General features: G+C 38.5%; 1 protein-coding gene across 1 annotated transcript in view; it reads right to left on the reverse strand.

Moving 5' to 3' along the window:
* LOC128515928 (NACHT, LRR and PYD domains-containing protein 12-like) overlaps nucleotides 1-16,776 on the reverse strand; it is a 65,185-nt gene that overhangs the window by 16,930 nt on the left and 31,479 nt on the right. Inside the window, exons 9-13 of the mRNA XM_053490193.1 lie at nucleotides 16,016-16,210; nucleotides 15,585-15,761; nucleotides 14,040-14,213; nucleotides 2,950-3,123; nucleotides 313-489 (exon numbers count right to left, since the gene is read on the reverse strand). Coding sequence (XP_053346168.1) covers nucleotides 313-489; nucleotides 2,950-3,123; nucleotides 14,040-14,213; nucleotides 15,585-15,761; nucleotides 16,016-16,210 — 897 coding nt within the window. The remainder of the gene's footprint in view (nucleotides 1-312; nucleotides 490-2,949; nucleotides 3,124-14,039; nucleotides 14,214-15,584; nucleotides 15,762-16,015; nucleotides 16,211-16,776) is intronic.

The raw sequence follows: 16,776 nt of genomic DNA on the forward strand, positions 1-16,776 counted from the left end.
CCTGCAGCTCACACAATGCAGTTAGTTTGTGTCTCAGCTGCAGTTTGTGTGATTAGTTACAGTGTTGTAGTAAATTTCACAGTCATTTCAGACACACTGCAGTCGCATCAAGTCAGGTTTTGCGCTGCAGCTTCTCACATACGTACATCTGACCCAAAGACTCTGTGACAAATCATCAGTGTGCAGTGAAAAGAAACAATCTTCCTCCTCAGGACATTGATGATGAACCTAAAACCTCTGCTTCAGTCTCACTATTAGAGAATGTGTCTTACTGAGGAGCAGGTCATGTGACTCTCAGAGAGATGATCTTACCTCAGTGTCTCCAGTTTACAGTCAGGATTCTCCAGTACAGCAGAGACACACTTCACTCCTGAGTCTCCTAGATTATCATTATAGGTCAGATCCAGTTCTCTCAGGTGTGAGGGGTTTGATCTCAGAGCTGAAGTCAGAGCAGCACAGCCTTCACCTGAGACACCACACTTACACAAACTGCAGAGACACAATGACACACTTCATCAACAGACTTATGTCTTCGTTTAAATTTTATATTAAAGATGGTGAGTCTACAAAATGGTTCTCTAACAGACTTATAGTGCACTATACAGGGGGACAAAAACTTATTTCTCCATAACCTTTGTTTAATAACACTAGAAACATTATAGATTTATATTACTGCATAATCAAGGAAGTAAAAGTCTGAATCAGGGTGAAAAACAAACACAATCATGAACTTTTGAGAAGAATCAAAACTCATGTCTTTAATAAACAATATTACTGACTGATAATTTATTACTTAACTTTTCCCAAGGAATTCTTCCATTACTGTAAGTGTTAACCCTAGAGGGTGCCAAAGCGCCCAAAGACTCTGTTTTGTGTTATGTTTATATTGTAGTTTTGTTTGAGGTAGACTTCCCACAGGGCGCCTCGGTCAGGTGAAGAGATCACGTACCTGAACCGAGGCGAGTCAACAATTAGATTTGTTATAAATAGTCTGTTTAAGTTGAGCCCTGCATGTAGCATTGTTATTTTGATGTTGGTTGGTGTTTCGTTTAAAATATGATATATTAAAGTTCTCGAAGGGCTCTAGGAAAAGAGCGTTGTTTTCTGGTTTTCCTTAATATAGTATATCAATAAAAAGACTAACCTGAAGTCCTTGTCTCAGCCTCTGCATCTATGCCACGCAAACGCTGACAGCCACATCGTGACAATTATGTTCTGACTCCCTACGTCATCTGTACCTCGTGATTATATTTTTTCCCATTATAATAAATTTTTTTGCAAATTAATTTTCATTATCTTTACGCTTCTTTTGCTTAGTTTATAAAAACTATTAGGGTGATGCTTAATTTTACTATACATTTCTTGTTTTTCCTGCTTTATGCTACGGTCCCCAGTTGAAAGACCATGGGTAAGCATCACTTTCGCACTATTTCAATTACTTTTGAAATAGTCTTTGTTTTACAAATTTGTTGTGCTTACGTATTTTATAGCTGATACTGACTTACTGACTGATAATTTATTACTTAAAAGTCCAGAATTATAAATCTGATGGAGTGTAAAATATTTACAAACCAGGGTTATTAGATTCTACAGATTTAGGATGTCAGATTTACAGTAAATAAAATATACAGGACTGTGTAAGAGTCTTATACACATGTACACAAGTGCTGTAGAGCAAGGATGACTTTTGTACAGTAACAAGTACCACAATGGAGTACAAGGTCAGGTGAAGGTTAAATGTGTGTTTTAACTTTGTGATTTAAACATCTGACTCCAAGACATTTAATTAATTATCTCCAATTTATAATCTTTTAGTTATTGTTAGAAGTGTAATATCTCAGTGTTTTATTTGCATTGAATCTTAATCAGCTTCTTGTTAAACTTGTATTATAAGCTGATGTTCCTATGTTGGAGGCTTTCATAACCTATTTATTAAAACATCTATTCAGTTAGCTTAGAGGTTTATATCCATGTACAAGCTTAGGCTTTTCATATTTACTTGTCAAAGGTTATATTTAAAAACAGCGGGTATTAGCCTTCTATATTAGCATGTCAGAGGTCAGGTTTAAAATGTAGGCAGGTTTGATTTTAACTAAATCCATATTTCATGACGAAGAAGGTGTTGACAGAAACATCTTACAAATTTAGATAACAATATTTAAAGTATAAGGCCATATCTCTCTCTTTCTCTCACTCACTCTCACACACACACACACACACACGTTCTGGGTGAGCTGAATATAAACTTTGATTCACTCAGTAAAAATATAACATGCTCCCCATAGGAACAGCTGAGTCCTGAGCTGGAGGAGGGTCTAACACATTTCATTTGGTTTTTAGGAAAATTATGTGGACGTCACAAAAAGGACAAATCTAAAGAGTAGGATTGTTTATAAGAATTGACACAAGCTGTACACACACTACAGAGACTCATGTGACTGTCCTTAATGAACAAAAAGTGAATTTTACTGCCACAGTTTATAAGTCCTCTACACTATTGAGTGAATCTCCCTTTGTCTGCTTATGTAACACAGATCTGGCAACCCTGTTCATAGCAGATAGACACAGATGTAGTGAAATAATCCTCACTAACAGAACTAATTTTCATCTCTGAGAATGTCACTGCTGCTTTTAAACCCTGCAGCTCACACAGTGCAGTTAGTTTGTGTCTCAGCTGCAGTTTGTGTGATTAGTTACAGTGTTGTAGTAAATTTTACAGTCATTTCAGACACACTGCAGTCGCATCAAGTCAGGTTTTGTGCTGCAGCTTCTCACATACGTACATCTGACCCAAAGACTCTGTGACAAATCATCAGTGTGCAGTGAAAAGAAACAATCTTCCTCCTCAGGACATTGATGATGAACCTAAAACCTCTGCTTCAGTCTCACTATTAGAGAATGTGTCTTACTGAGGAGCAGGTCATGTGACTCTCAGAGAGATGATCTTACCTCAGTGTCTCCAGTTTACAGTCAGGATTCTCCAGTACAGCAGAGACACACTTCATTCCTGAGTCTCCTAGATTATTATAGGACAGATCCAGTTCTCTCAGGTGTGAGGGGTTTGATCTCAGAGCTGAAGTCAGAGCAGCACAGCCTTCACCTGAGACACCACACTCACACAACCTGCAGAGACACAATGACACACACTTCATCAACACATTTACATCCTGATTAATATTTACTGTGCTGTTTTTGTGCAGATTCATCACACTTAAATAATCCAGATGTTCAAGTTTTAATATTAAACAAAGATTACCAAATAGAAAATGCAGTTTTTAAATAACGATGTCATTTTTCACATCACACAATGACACACACTTCAACATCACACCTTGGTTTAATAATTACTTTAAAGGTACTGTGTCTGTAAAATTATTTTATTATTTATAAATGTCACAAGGATTTAATATCACCTGATTATTCTAATTAACAGTGTAAATAATAATGATAATACTGAGTGTTGTATTGACTTTCTGACTTTTTAACTTAGTTTATAACTTAGCAGCTGTAGCTGAACAGAGACCAGTAGATGGACCATAAACTTTAGTGTGTGTGTGTGTGTGTGTAAGTGAGAGAGCGAGAGAGCGAGAATCTCAGATGGTTCTCTATTAGACTTATATTTCACTACACAGGGACAATAAACCTGAACCTTTATAACACTACAGATTTATATTATTAAAAAATATAGAATGTCTGAATCATAGTGAAAAGAGAATCATAAGTAAAAATAATATAACTTTGAACAGAACACTTATCAGACACACATGTGTGTACACACAGTTCTCTGGAGAGAAAAGTGATTAAATGTGGTGCCGGTGCGCTCTGACAGAACTACAGCTGTGATTCACACACACACACACGCACGCACGCAGGCGTTCTGGGTGAGCTGAATATAAAATTTCTCATTCACTCAGTAAAAAAAACAGTATAACATGTTCCCAATGGGAGAAACTGAGCCCCTAGCTGGAGGAGGGTCTAACACATTTCTCTTGATTTTTAGGAAAATTATGTGGACGTCACAAAAAGGACAAATCTGAAGAGTGGGATTGTTTATAAGAATTGACACAAGCTGTACACACACTACAGAGACTCATGTGACTGTCCTTAATGAACAAAAAGTGAATTTTACTGCCACAGTTTATAAATCCTCTACACTATTGAGGTAAACTGCATGGGTTTAATACTGCCTGTCTGTTTGTCTGCTTCTGTAACACAGATCTGGCAACCCTGTTTATAGGAGATAGACAAAGACAAACTTAAAGAATATTCAGTAACTAAATAAACTTTCAACTCTAAGAAAATCTTTTAAACCCTGCAGCTCACACAGTGCAGTTAGTTTGTGTCTCAGCTGCAGTTTGTGTGATTAGTTACAGTGTTGTAGTAAATTTCACAGTCATTTCAGACACACTGCAGTCGCATCAAGTCAGGTTTTGTGCTGCAGCTTCTCACATACGTACATCTGACCCAAAGACTCTGTGACAAATCATCAGTGTGCAGTGAAAAGAAACAATCTTCCTCCTCAGGACATTGATGATAAACCTAAAACCTCCGCTTCAGTCTCACTATTAGAGAATGTGTCTTATGGGGAGTCGGCGGATGCAGCGGATGAGTGCAGACGTGTGTTTGTGAGCTCTCGGTTATGGCACCTAGCATCTGCCTTTATCCTGATTTAACCTCTCATCAATTTAATTTGTTTGCAAGAGGCAAAGCCATTAAGATCACCTTTGTATGGCAAGCTACAACTTTCGACATAAAAAGCAAAAGAAAGCCACAACTCAAACTCCACGGTACCTGCACGCGGTAACCACAGGAAACATGGCGGACGGGGAAAAAGAAACATCCTCCAGCAAACTTCTCCTTGCCATTCAAAAAACAAGAGACGACCTCACAAAGCATATTGACAAAAAAACAGCCGACATACAAACAACTAACAAAAATAGAGTCTTCACTCTCTACGCTGGCGGAACAGGTTGAGGAGATACAGACATGAGTGAGTACAAATGAAGATAATATCAAATATGCGTGCGACCGTGTTGGCGAAATGGAGAAGTTGATAACGCACCTCAAAGACAAAACTGACGACTTGGAAAACCGCAGCAGGAGGTCCAACATTAGGATAATAAATGTGCCAGAACAAGCTGAGGGTCGTGATGCTGTGGGATTCTTGGAAAAGTTTATACCGGAAATGCTGGGGAAGGATAATGTCACCTTACCTGTCACTTTGGAAAGAGCACATCGCATCGGGAACAAGATTGATAGACCGCGGCCCATCATCGCCAAATTCCTGAACTTCAGAGACAAAGAAAAAACCCTTCGACTGGCCAGAAGTAAAGGAGAGTTGACATACGAGAACAAAAGGATATCATTCTGCCCAGATTACTGCGCAGACCTGCAGCGAAGGAGAGATGAGTTCCGTGACGTGAAGAGGATATTGCGAGAGAAGGGAGTGGAATACGCGCTGATCTACCCAGCCCAGCTTCGCATTAAGTATCTGGAAACAGTTAAGTTTTTCTTCACCCCAGCAGAAGTGCAACGCTTTTTGAAAGACATTCCAATTGAGTAATCGTTATAACAGTCCATCGTTATAAACGCTGATGAGAAGTGTTGTGATTCAAGCTACGACATAATAGTCGAATACGGTCATCTTCAAATGTTGTCTTTTCTTTCTATAACTTGCATATTTCTGCCTTATTTCAACTTTTGTAAAGTTGCAAACGTTCCTATACAAACTGTTATGAGTGGCCAGTGTTTAACTAACAGCAGTTGCTGGAGCCACACCTGTTGCTTAAGAGAGTTAACGTTACCTACCTAATGTGTTTTAGTTACAAGGGTTTTATTAGGCGGGTTTTTACTTTAATGTTTTGGGGTTTTGTATGGTTTCTCACTAAAACTCTAATTTCTGCTTACTCCCGTAATCCAGATTATTCTCAGGTTCAGATTCAGATTATCCTTCTGAGACATCTACACGAAAAATTTTATATTATGGGTAAACTAACATGTATATCTTGGAATATAAGAGGGATCAACTCACCAATTAAAAGGAAGAAAATGTTGACATATTTGAAGAGGCAAAAGGTAGACATTGCAGTTATACAACAGAGCCACCTCACTGACTCTGAACATCTAAAACTGTGCAGAGACTGGGTAGGTAATGTTTTCTACTCCTCTTTCTCATCAAAAGCAAGAGGTGTTGCTTTGCTCATTAATAAGCACTTGAACTTTAAATTAAATTTGGTTGAAAAGGATCAAAACGGCAGATTTTTACTTGTAGATTGTGAAATAAATAGGAACAAGATATCCTTAGTGAATATATATGGGCCCAGTTATGATAACCCGTTGTTCTTTAACAATCTGATTATGAAACTGGCTACAATTGGGGGTCAATGTGTTGTGGGAGGAGACTTCAATCTGGTTTTAAATCCTCTTTTGGATCGATCACTACCCAAAACATCTTTACTATCAAAGGCAGCAACAGCACTAAACCAGGGTTTGAAAGATATAGGCATAACTGACGTGTGGCAAAATCTTAATCCAAACCAGAGGGATTTCTCTTTCTTTTCACCTACCCATAATACACACTCTAGAATTGACATGTTCTTAATGCCACAAGGTATGATAGCTACAGTTATAGAATGCTCCTATCTACCAGCTACCTTTTTAGATCATAATCCCATAAAACTCTCATGGATGGCTGATATTCCGCAACCCACAACCCGCAGGTGGAGATTTAAAAATTACATGTTGAAAGATCCTGAGTTTATTTCATATATGACTACCAATATTGAAATATTTCTTGATGCCAATGCAAATTCCTCCTCGCATGCCAACATTTGGGAAGCTCTTAAAGCCTACATGAGAGGCCATATTTTATCATACATTTACATTTAGGCATTTGGCAGACGCTCTTATCCAGAGCGACTTACAAAAAGTGCTTTAATGTTTACAACATTGGATACATACTTACACTGGGTTAACTAAGTTAATAACTAAGTACCATTAGTCCAACACAACTGAGTTTTTTTTTTTTTTTTTTTGGGGGGGGGGGGGGGGGGGGGTTAGTCCAAGTACTGGAGAAACAGATGAGTCTTGAGTCGTCGTTCAAAGATAGTCAAAGTCTCTGATGTACGGACATCTAGAGGAAGTTCATTCCACCATCTAGGTGCCAGAACAGAAAAGAGCCTGGATGAATGCCGCCCTCGATCCCTGAGAGATGGTGGGATGAGGCGAGCAGTGCTGGAGGATCGGAGGCAACGTGGTGCAGTGCGTGGTGTAATTAGCGCAGAGAGGTAAGTGGGTGCTGGGCCATTTTTGGCTTTGTAGGCAAGCATCAGTGTTTTGAATTTGATGCGGGCAGCTACAGGAAGCCAGTGCAGGGAGCGGAGGAGTGGGGTGGTGTGGGAGAACTTGGGAAGGTTAAAAACGAGTCGTGCTGCTGCATTCTGGATCAGTTGCAGAGGACGAATCGTGGACAGAGGCAGGCCTGCCAGGAGTGAGTTGCAGTAGTCCAGTCTTGAAATAACAAGGGACTGAACAAGCACCTGAGTAGCCTGTGAAAAAGAAATGGGCGAATTCTTCTGATATTGTAAAGAAGAAATCGACAAGAGCGAGTAAGGTTAGCGATGTGTGGGGAAAATGACAGATGATTGTCCACGGTTACCCCAAGATTGCGGGCGGTGGTTGAGGGAGTGATTTGGTTGTTGTCCATGGATATCACAAGGTCTTGACCTGGAGATGAGTCACAAGGGATAAACAACAGTTCGGTTTTACTGAGATTGAGCTTCAGCTGATGAGCAGCCATCCAAAATGAGATGTCTGCCAGACATGCTGAGATCCGGGTGGAAACCTGAGTGTCAGAGGGAGGAAAGGAGAGGACAAGTTGTGTGTCGTCTGCATAACAGTGGTATGAGAATCCATGCGATGATATGACCTTACCAAGAGACCGGGTATAGAGGGAGAACAGAAGAGGACCAAGTACTGAGCCCTGCGGGACACCAGTAGAGAGTCTACGTGGGGCAGATGTAGATCCCCTCCATGTTACCTCATATGACCTATCTTTAAGGTAAGAAGCAAACCATTGCCACGCTGTTCCACAAATTCCAAGGCTTGTAAGAATAGATAATAGAATCTTGTGGTTCATGGTGTCAAATGCAGCTGACAGGTCCAGGAGGATGAGGACAGATGAAAGTTTAGCAGATCTAGCAGCATGGAGCTTCTCAGTGACTGACAGAAGGGCAGTCTCTGTGGAATGTGCCACTTTGAATCCAGATTGGTTTGGGTCATTAAGGTTGTTCTGTGAGAGATAAAGAGACATTTGATTATAAACCGTTCTTTCAAGAATTTTGGAAATAAAAGAGCAGTGATACCGGGCGATAGTTGTTAACTTCTGATAGGTCCAGGCAGGGTTTCTTGAGGATGGGAATAACCCTCGCCTTCTTAAAAGCGGCAGGAACATGACCAGATGATATGGATTGGTTGATGATGGCTGTGGTGAAGGGAAGGAGGTCACGTGAGATGGCCTGGAGCATTGTGGAAGGGATTGGGTCTAATGAACAGGTGGTGGGGTTAGATGACGAGATGATCTGTTGAATCTCGTCAGATGACAAGTTGGAAAATTCTGCTAAAGGAGGGAAGGAAAGGTCCTGAGGTTCTGCCGTAGGACTTTGGTTGAGAGCGAAGGACTGGCGGATTGCTACAATCTTCCCATCGTAGAATGTGGCAAAATCGTCAGCAGTCAGAGAGGAAGGGGCAGGAGGAGTCGGTGGGTTGAGTAGTGAGGAGAAGATGTTGTGGAGTTTGCCAGGATCATGTGCAGACGCTTCCAACTTTTGTCTGAAGAAGGTAGTTTTGGCAGAAGTCACATCACATGAGAATTTGGAAAGAAGAGTCTGGTAAGAGATGAGATCTGCATCAAGCTGTGATTTCTTCCATCTTCTCTCTGCAGTTCTTTATTCTCTCCTGTTGTTGCGCGGTACATCAGATAGCCAAGGAGCAGGACAAGATTTCTTCCTTGGTTTAGATGACAGCGGGCAAAGGAGATCTATGGATGAGGAGAGAGAGGAGAGGAAAGTTTCAGTCGCAGTCTCTAGTGGTAAAGAGGAGAAGGAGTCTGGGTCTGGGAGGAATGATAGGGTGTATGAAGACACAGAGGAAGGGGAGACAGAGTGAAGGTTTTTGCAGGTAAAAGACACATTTTGGTGGTTAGGTTTACATAGAATGGGAAGGGTTATAGTGAAGGATACCAGGTAATGATCAGATTTATGAAGAGGAATAGTAGTGATATGTGACTGGGGAAGGGCGGCAGAAAACAAGGTCGAGAGAATTTCCTGCTTTGTGTGTAGGAGGGCAGCTGTTTAGGGTTAAAGAGAAGGAGTTAAGGAGAGGGAGAAGGAAAGAGGATTGGAGTTTATCAGATGGAAGGTTGAAATCTCCTAGAACAGTGAGAGGAGTGTTAGCAGAAGGAAAAAGACTAAGAAGTATGTCCATTTCATCTAGAAAGTTTCCTAGAGAGCCAGGAGGACGGTAAATAACCAAGATGTGGAGGTTAATTGGAGAGGTTACCTTAACTGCATGAAATTCAAATGATGAAAAACTGAGATGAGACAGGGTGATGGGCGAGAAGGACCACCTCTTGGACAACAGGAGACCCGTACCACCACCTCTGCCAGTTTCTCATGGAGTGTGAGAGAATACATAGGCAGAGGATAGGGCAGCCGGTGTAGCTGAGTTCTGAGGAGATATCCAGGTCTCAGTTAGTGCCAGAAAGTCAAAAGAGTAATGAGTAGCTAGGGCAGAGATAAAGTCTGCTTTATTTACAGCAGATTGGCAGTTCCAGAGCCCACCTACCACCAGTGCAGGACAATGAGACAGTACTGGAGGGTAGATGAGGTTTCTGGGAGATCTGCCTCTGCTGTGTGAGTAAAAGCATCTTGGTCTGTGAGAACTGACAGAGATAGGTTGAAGACACATGCTAGACTGAGGTAACTGTCTATAAAAACTTGTAACTTCTTGGCAAACAAGAGTTTAAATCAATTCTCTGTGCACTACCTTTGTTGCAGGATATGCTTATTAACCGCTACAGACACAAGTGTCTGTAGCGGAGACACCTTCAATATATGTAGCTAAGCCCTGCCCACAATTCACACCTTAAGGAAGCCTGAAACTACTCTTGATTAATTATTAAAAACAGTACAAAAGTTAAAAACCTACCTTACCAGTGGAGAAGAATCCAATTTAGAAAACTAAAGCACACTAAAGTATGAGCTAGATCCACCTTCAATATATGTAGCTAAGCCCTGCCCACAATTCACACCTTAAGGAAGCCTGAAACTACTCTTGATTAATTACCTGAGAACTAATTGCTTTAGACCTACTTCAATCACACTGCAATCAACACTACCAAACAGCAAAAACTAGGTACAGTATACAGTATGAACCAATTGTGTTTTCAAAAACAGTACAAAAGTTAAAAACCTACCTTACCAGTGGAGAAGAATCCAATTTAGAAAACTAAAGCACACTAAAGTATGAGCTAGATCCACCTTCAATATATGTAGCTAAGCCCTGCCCACAATTCACACCTTAAGGAAGCCTGAAACTACTCTTGATTAATTACCTGAGAACTAATTGCTTTAGACCTACTTCAATCACACTGCAATCAACACTACCAAACAGCAAAAACTAGGTACAGTATACAGTATGAACCAATTGTGTTTTCAAAAACAGTACAAAAGTTAAAAACCTACCTTACCAGTGGAGAAGAATCCAATTTAGAAAACTAAAGCACACTAAAGTATGAGCTAGATCCACCTTCAATATATGTAGCTAAGCCCTGCCCACAATTCACACCTTAAGGAAGCCTGAAACTACTCTTGATTAATTACCTGAGAACTAATTGCTTTAGACCTACTTCAATCACACTGCAATCAACACTACCAAACAGCAAAAACTAGGTACAGTATACAGTATGAACCAATTGTGTTTTCAAAAACAGTACAAAAGTTAAAAACCTACCTTACCAGTGGAGAAGAATCCAATTTAGAAAACTAAAGCACACAGTGCCCACAAGGTAAAACAAATTAGAGAGAGACTCACCAAATTGGAAAGAGATATTAAAAAGCAGGAACAGGAATACATTGCCACCAAAAAGGAAGAACACCTTAATACACTAAAAAAAACAAGGATGCAGTATAATAATCTATGTACCAGCAAAGAGGAAGCAGCTATGGCCAGAACTAGATATCACTATTATGAATTCGGAAACAAAACATTTAAAAAGGAAACATCTGATTAATTTATACACTCAATATTGACCGAGGACGGCAGACTCACCGATAATAATTCACCATCCATTATTGCAGAATTCAAACAATTTTACGAAAATTTATATAAAACTGGGCAGGATGCTGAAAATATTGGAGCAAAAAGGTTCATGGATGGAATAACCCTTCCCAAATTACAAGATGAGGACAGGGATCTGCTAGATGCAGATATATCAGAAATGGAGGTATTCAAAGCCATTAATTCTTTACAAAATAACAAGACTACCGGGCCAGACGGCTTCCCTGTCGAGTATTATAAGGCCTTTTCAAAAAAATTATTAACCCCACTCGCGAACATGATTACAGAAGCTCTAGAAAATAAAAAATTACCAGACTCATTGGAAATTGCAACAATCACACTGCTTTCAAAACCGGGCAAGGACAAACAGAAATGTGACTCAGCCTCTTAAATGTTGATTATAAGATATTATCTAAATTAATTGCTCCAAGACTGGAAGATGTTATTCCAAAGATAATTCATGCTGACCAAACAGGCTTCGTTAAAAACTGCTCAAAAAAAACAAAATCCTATGCTAATAATGTCTATGGATGCAAACAAAGCATTTGACAGGATTGAACCAAGCTTTTTATTTCGGACTCTAGAGGCTATGGGCTTTGGAGAGAAATTTACTCAATACGTTAAAACACTTTTTAATGCCCCCAAAGCCAATATTTTAACAAATGACATTCTGTCTAACACTTTCTCACTATCCAGAGGGTGCAGGCAAGGATGTCCAAGCTCCCCCCTGCTCTTTGCACTCGCTATCGAACCATTAGCCATCGCCATACGCTCTAACACCTCCATAGCAGGAATTAAATTTGGCACAAATGAACATAAACTTTCTCTGTATGCAGATGATCTCTTATTATATATAACTGATCCACAAGCATCGGTCCTTCCTCTGTTGAAATGCCTCAAAGAATATAGTGCAGTCTCAGGATATACATTAAATTATGGTAAAAGTGAGATTTTACCACTGAATATACAGGACAATAATATTAGAGCACTCACTGGCCCATTAAAATGGTGCAGCAATGGTTTCAAATATTTGGGTATACAAATTGGTAAATCAAATGAGCATATATTTAAACATAACTATATAAAGCTATTGGAACAAACTAAACTTAACCTTCAAAGATGGATTGATCTTCCTCTGTCTCTCATAGGAAGAATTAATACTATTAAAATGAGCATTTTACCCAAGTTTACATGGTTATTTCAATGTCTTCCGATTAATGTTCCCAAAAGTTTTTTCAAAGAACTTAACAAATTTTTAACTCCTTTTATATGGCAAAGAAAAAACCCCAGGGTCAAACTCATCTCTCTACAGGCTCCATATTCAAGGGGAGGACTCAACTTACCAAATTTTAGGAATTATTACCTTGCTTCTCAGTACAGATCGATTTGGATCTGGCTGCATGCAAAGAACAGTGAAGTTAGATGGGTCCCAATAGAACAACATGAGATGAAATCTATGGCTTTAAAGGATATTCCATTCATAGGCACAAAAAAATATTTAACTGCACTCACAAATAACTTAATAATATTGAATACATTTGGTGCTTGGCAAGAATCTCATTCACTTCTTGACACAAATATTTATTTTCTTAGAAGAGCACCTTTGTGGGGTAATCCCAACCTCTCACACTATCTAGCTGACTTAATGTTGCAGGGGTGGAAGGAAAGAGAAATCCACACAGTGGCTGACTTATACATTGATGATACTTTTGCTAACTTCCAACAACTAAATGAAAAATTCAACCTTCCCAAAGAAAGTTTCTTCAAATTCCTACAAATTAGAGACTGGGTTAAGGAGAAATCCAAAGAAACATTCCCATATATCCCGAAAGAAACTCCTCTTGAATTCCATCTATGTAATAATTTACACAGATCAACAAAAGGAACAATATCTTCTACAGTATATATGGTATCATCAATGGAAAATTACTGATTTATGATAAAACATCTACAAAAGGGAAATGGGAGAAAGACCTAGACTGTAGTTATGAGGAGGCAGATTGGTGTCATCTATTGGAACAAGCACAGACTGTACTAACCTCCACAAAACACAGGCAAATTCAATTTAATATATTCCATAGGACATACTACACTCCTTACAGGTTACATAAAATTGACAGCAACATTTCTTCCAAATGTCAGAGATGTAAAATGATTGATGGTGATCTTTAACATGCTATGGAGTTGCCCAGTGATAGAAGAATTATGGAAACGTGTCATTGACTTAACATCAAGGGTAATAGGAAGTCAAATTGAAAAGGACCCAAAACTGTGGATCCTGGGGGATACAAGCTCTATTAATGTGAATTACTACAAAAAATACTTTATCTTATTGGCGAGCACAGCAGTTAAAAAATGTATTCTGATCAATTGGAAATCTGAAAATTCACCGCTAGTAAAACATTGGATTAATGAGCTTGTATCTTACTGCACACCCGAAAAATATTGTATAATGTGAGAGGGAAACATGCAGCCTTTAGAGAAATCTGGGGCCCTTTCATGGGCCCTTTCATTTTTGTTCAAAACTTGAAAATGTTAATTCTTTGTACTTAGGATGTAAATAATGTAACAAACTGTAGATCCTTTATACACTCTGTTTTACATCTTGTAAGTAATTATGTTAATAAAAACAAATCTTTAAAAAAAAGAGAATGTGTCTTACTGAGGAGCAGGTCATGTGACTCTCAGAGAGATAATCTTACCTCAGTGTCTCCAGTTTACAGTCAGGATTCTCCAGTACAGCAGAGTTACACTTCACTCCTGAGTCTCCTAGATTATTATAGGACAGATCCAGGTCTCTCAGGTGTGAGGGGTTTGATCTCAGAGCTGAAGTCAGAGCAGCACAGCCTTTACCTGAGACACCACACTCACACAACCTGCAGAGACACAATGACAAACACTTCATCAACACATTTACATCCTGGATTAATATTTACGGTGCAGTTTTTTGTGCAGATTCATCACACTTAAATGATCCAGATGTTCAGGTTTTAATATTAAACAAAGATAACCAAATAGAAAATGCAGTTTTTAAATAATTTTTTTTTTTTTATATCACAAAATGTTAAAATGTTAAATGTTAAATGTTTAAAATGTTTTTTTAAATGACACACACTTTAACATATTTATTTTAAAGATGTGTCTATGAAATTATTTTATTATTCAGAATGTCATGAGGATTTAATATCACCTGATTATTCTAATTAACAGTGTAATTAATAATGATAATCCTGAGTGTTTTAGTTAGTTTCTGACTTTTTAACTTAGCAGCTGTAGCAGTAGACGGAACTTTAATGTGTGTGTGTGTGTGTGTGTGTGTGTGTGTGTGTGTGTGTGTGTGTGTGTGTGTGTGTGTGTGAGAGAGAGAGAGAGAAAGAGAGAGAGAGAGAATCTCAGATGGTTCTCTATTAGACTTATATTTCACTACACAGGGACAATAAACCTGAACCTCCACAGCCTTTATTTATAACAATACAGATTTATATTATTAAAAATATAGAATGTCTGAATCATGATGAAAACAGGATTATAAATTAAAATAATATAAAATTTAAAGCATTTATTCTGAGGAGAATAAATTACTGGCTTTTACTCTTTTCCCATGTGATACTTGAATAAAACAGAGGAAGCCCTTTATTAAAGTACTTTACTGTAACACCAGATACTGTACATGACACACAGTGAACTAAATAAAGGATCAACAGCCTTTATTCTCTCTCTCAGGCTGATCTCTGGTGTGATGTGACTACAAAGTAAATGTCTGGTTTGACCCTCATGGAGAGACAATAAAAACAGAATGGATCACATCCCTCATCAGTGTAAAAGGTGTGAGAGGTAATACTTGTTGTTAAGATGACGTGTGTCATGTTGGACAGTCTTCCTTTTCTTCACCAATCCCAAGATATTATTAACCAAAGTATTACTGCTGTTATTGAGATTTATCTACATTAAGTGCACTAGAGCTACAAAAGTATTGATGTTTTAAGAGAAGATAAAAGTAATGAGTTAGGTTTTGTAGAATTTATCCCTGTTTAACAGTATTGTAGTGTACATGTATCTCATTGTAGGTCAATTTAATTATGATTATTATTATTATTATTATTATTATTATTATTATTATTATTAGTGAGTAATATATTTGTTCTGCATACTGTACTCTTACAGAAAAATGTCAGTTACTAAAACACTGAATAAAATATTAACTGCTGCTTTTAGTGAGTTATTGTGACTCAGAGAGATGATCTTACCTCAGTGTCTCCACTTTACAGTCAGGATTCTCCAGTAAAGTGTCAGAGAGACGCTTCACTCCTGAATCTCCTAGATTATTGTTAGACAGATTCAGTTCTCTCAGGTGTGAGGGGTTTGATATCAGAGCTGAAGTCAGAGCAGCACAGCCTTCATCTGAGACACCACACTCACACAACCTGCAGAGACACAATGACACACACTTCATCAACACATTTACATCCTGATTAATATTTACTTTAAAGATAATGTGTTTGTAAAATGGATCTAACTGTACGTCTGTTTAATTTTATTATTATTATTATTATTATTATTATTATTATTATTAGTGAGTAATATATTTGGATAGAAAAATGTCAGTTACTAAAACACTGTATAAACTATTAACTATCTGCTTTTATTGAGTTCTTTTGACTCAGAGAGATGATCTTACCTCAGTTTCTCCACTTTACAGTGAGGATTCTCCAGTACAGCACAGAGACGCTTCACTCCGGAGTCTGTTAGTTTATACCGAGAGAGGTCCAGTGTCTTCACAGTCAGATGCAGTTCTCTCAGATTGGAGGTTTCTGAGTTGAGCACTGAGACCAGAGCTTTACCACTTCTCTCTTTAATTGTATTACACCTGATACTGAAGGAAATAAAATAAGACATAATGAACTAACACTAGTACAAATGATCAAACAGATCCTCAAAGCTTTCACTGCACCTTCTCATTTATATAAACACCAAAAGCACAAACAGCAGTTAGACAAAACAGATAAATGCTGTAATAGTAATTCACAGTCAGAGCGGCTCAGAATCGACTTGGTGGGAGTTTTAGCTTCACCATCACACACACACACACACACACACACACACACAGTATAAACGTGGAGCATAAGATTCAGACAGATTGGGAAGTGAGAGTCTGATGTAACTAAAAGTTTCATTCAGAGTTAGATTTATCTGAACAGATGAAACATTAGATTTGTTCTGTAATTAGTGAGATACTGAAATGATAACCAGCCCAGTGGTGAAGGTGATTAATGTTTATGTACAGTACCTAGCATTAGCTAACAGGCTAACAGTGTGTGTGTGTGTGTGTGTGTGTGTGTGGTTGAGAGACAAATAATTACATCAAAGAAGTACAGCGTGAAATAGAACAAAAGTTGTCACGTTACTGCAACATACAGTGGAACGAACATAATTCATTTA

The sequence above is a fragment of the Clarias gariepinus genome, chromosome 28, assembly GCF_024256425.1.
Source record: "Clarias gariepinus isolate MV-2021 ecotype Netherlands chromosome 28, CGAR_prim_01v2, whole genome shotgun sequence".
Taxonomy (NCBI): Eukaryota; Metazoa; Chordata; class Actinopteri; order Siluriformes; family Clariidae; genus Clarias; species Clarias gariepinus.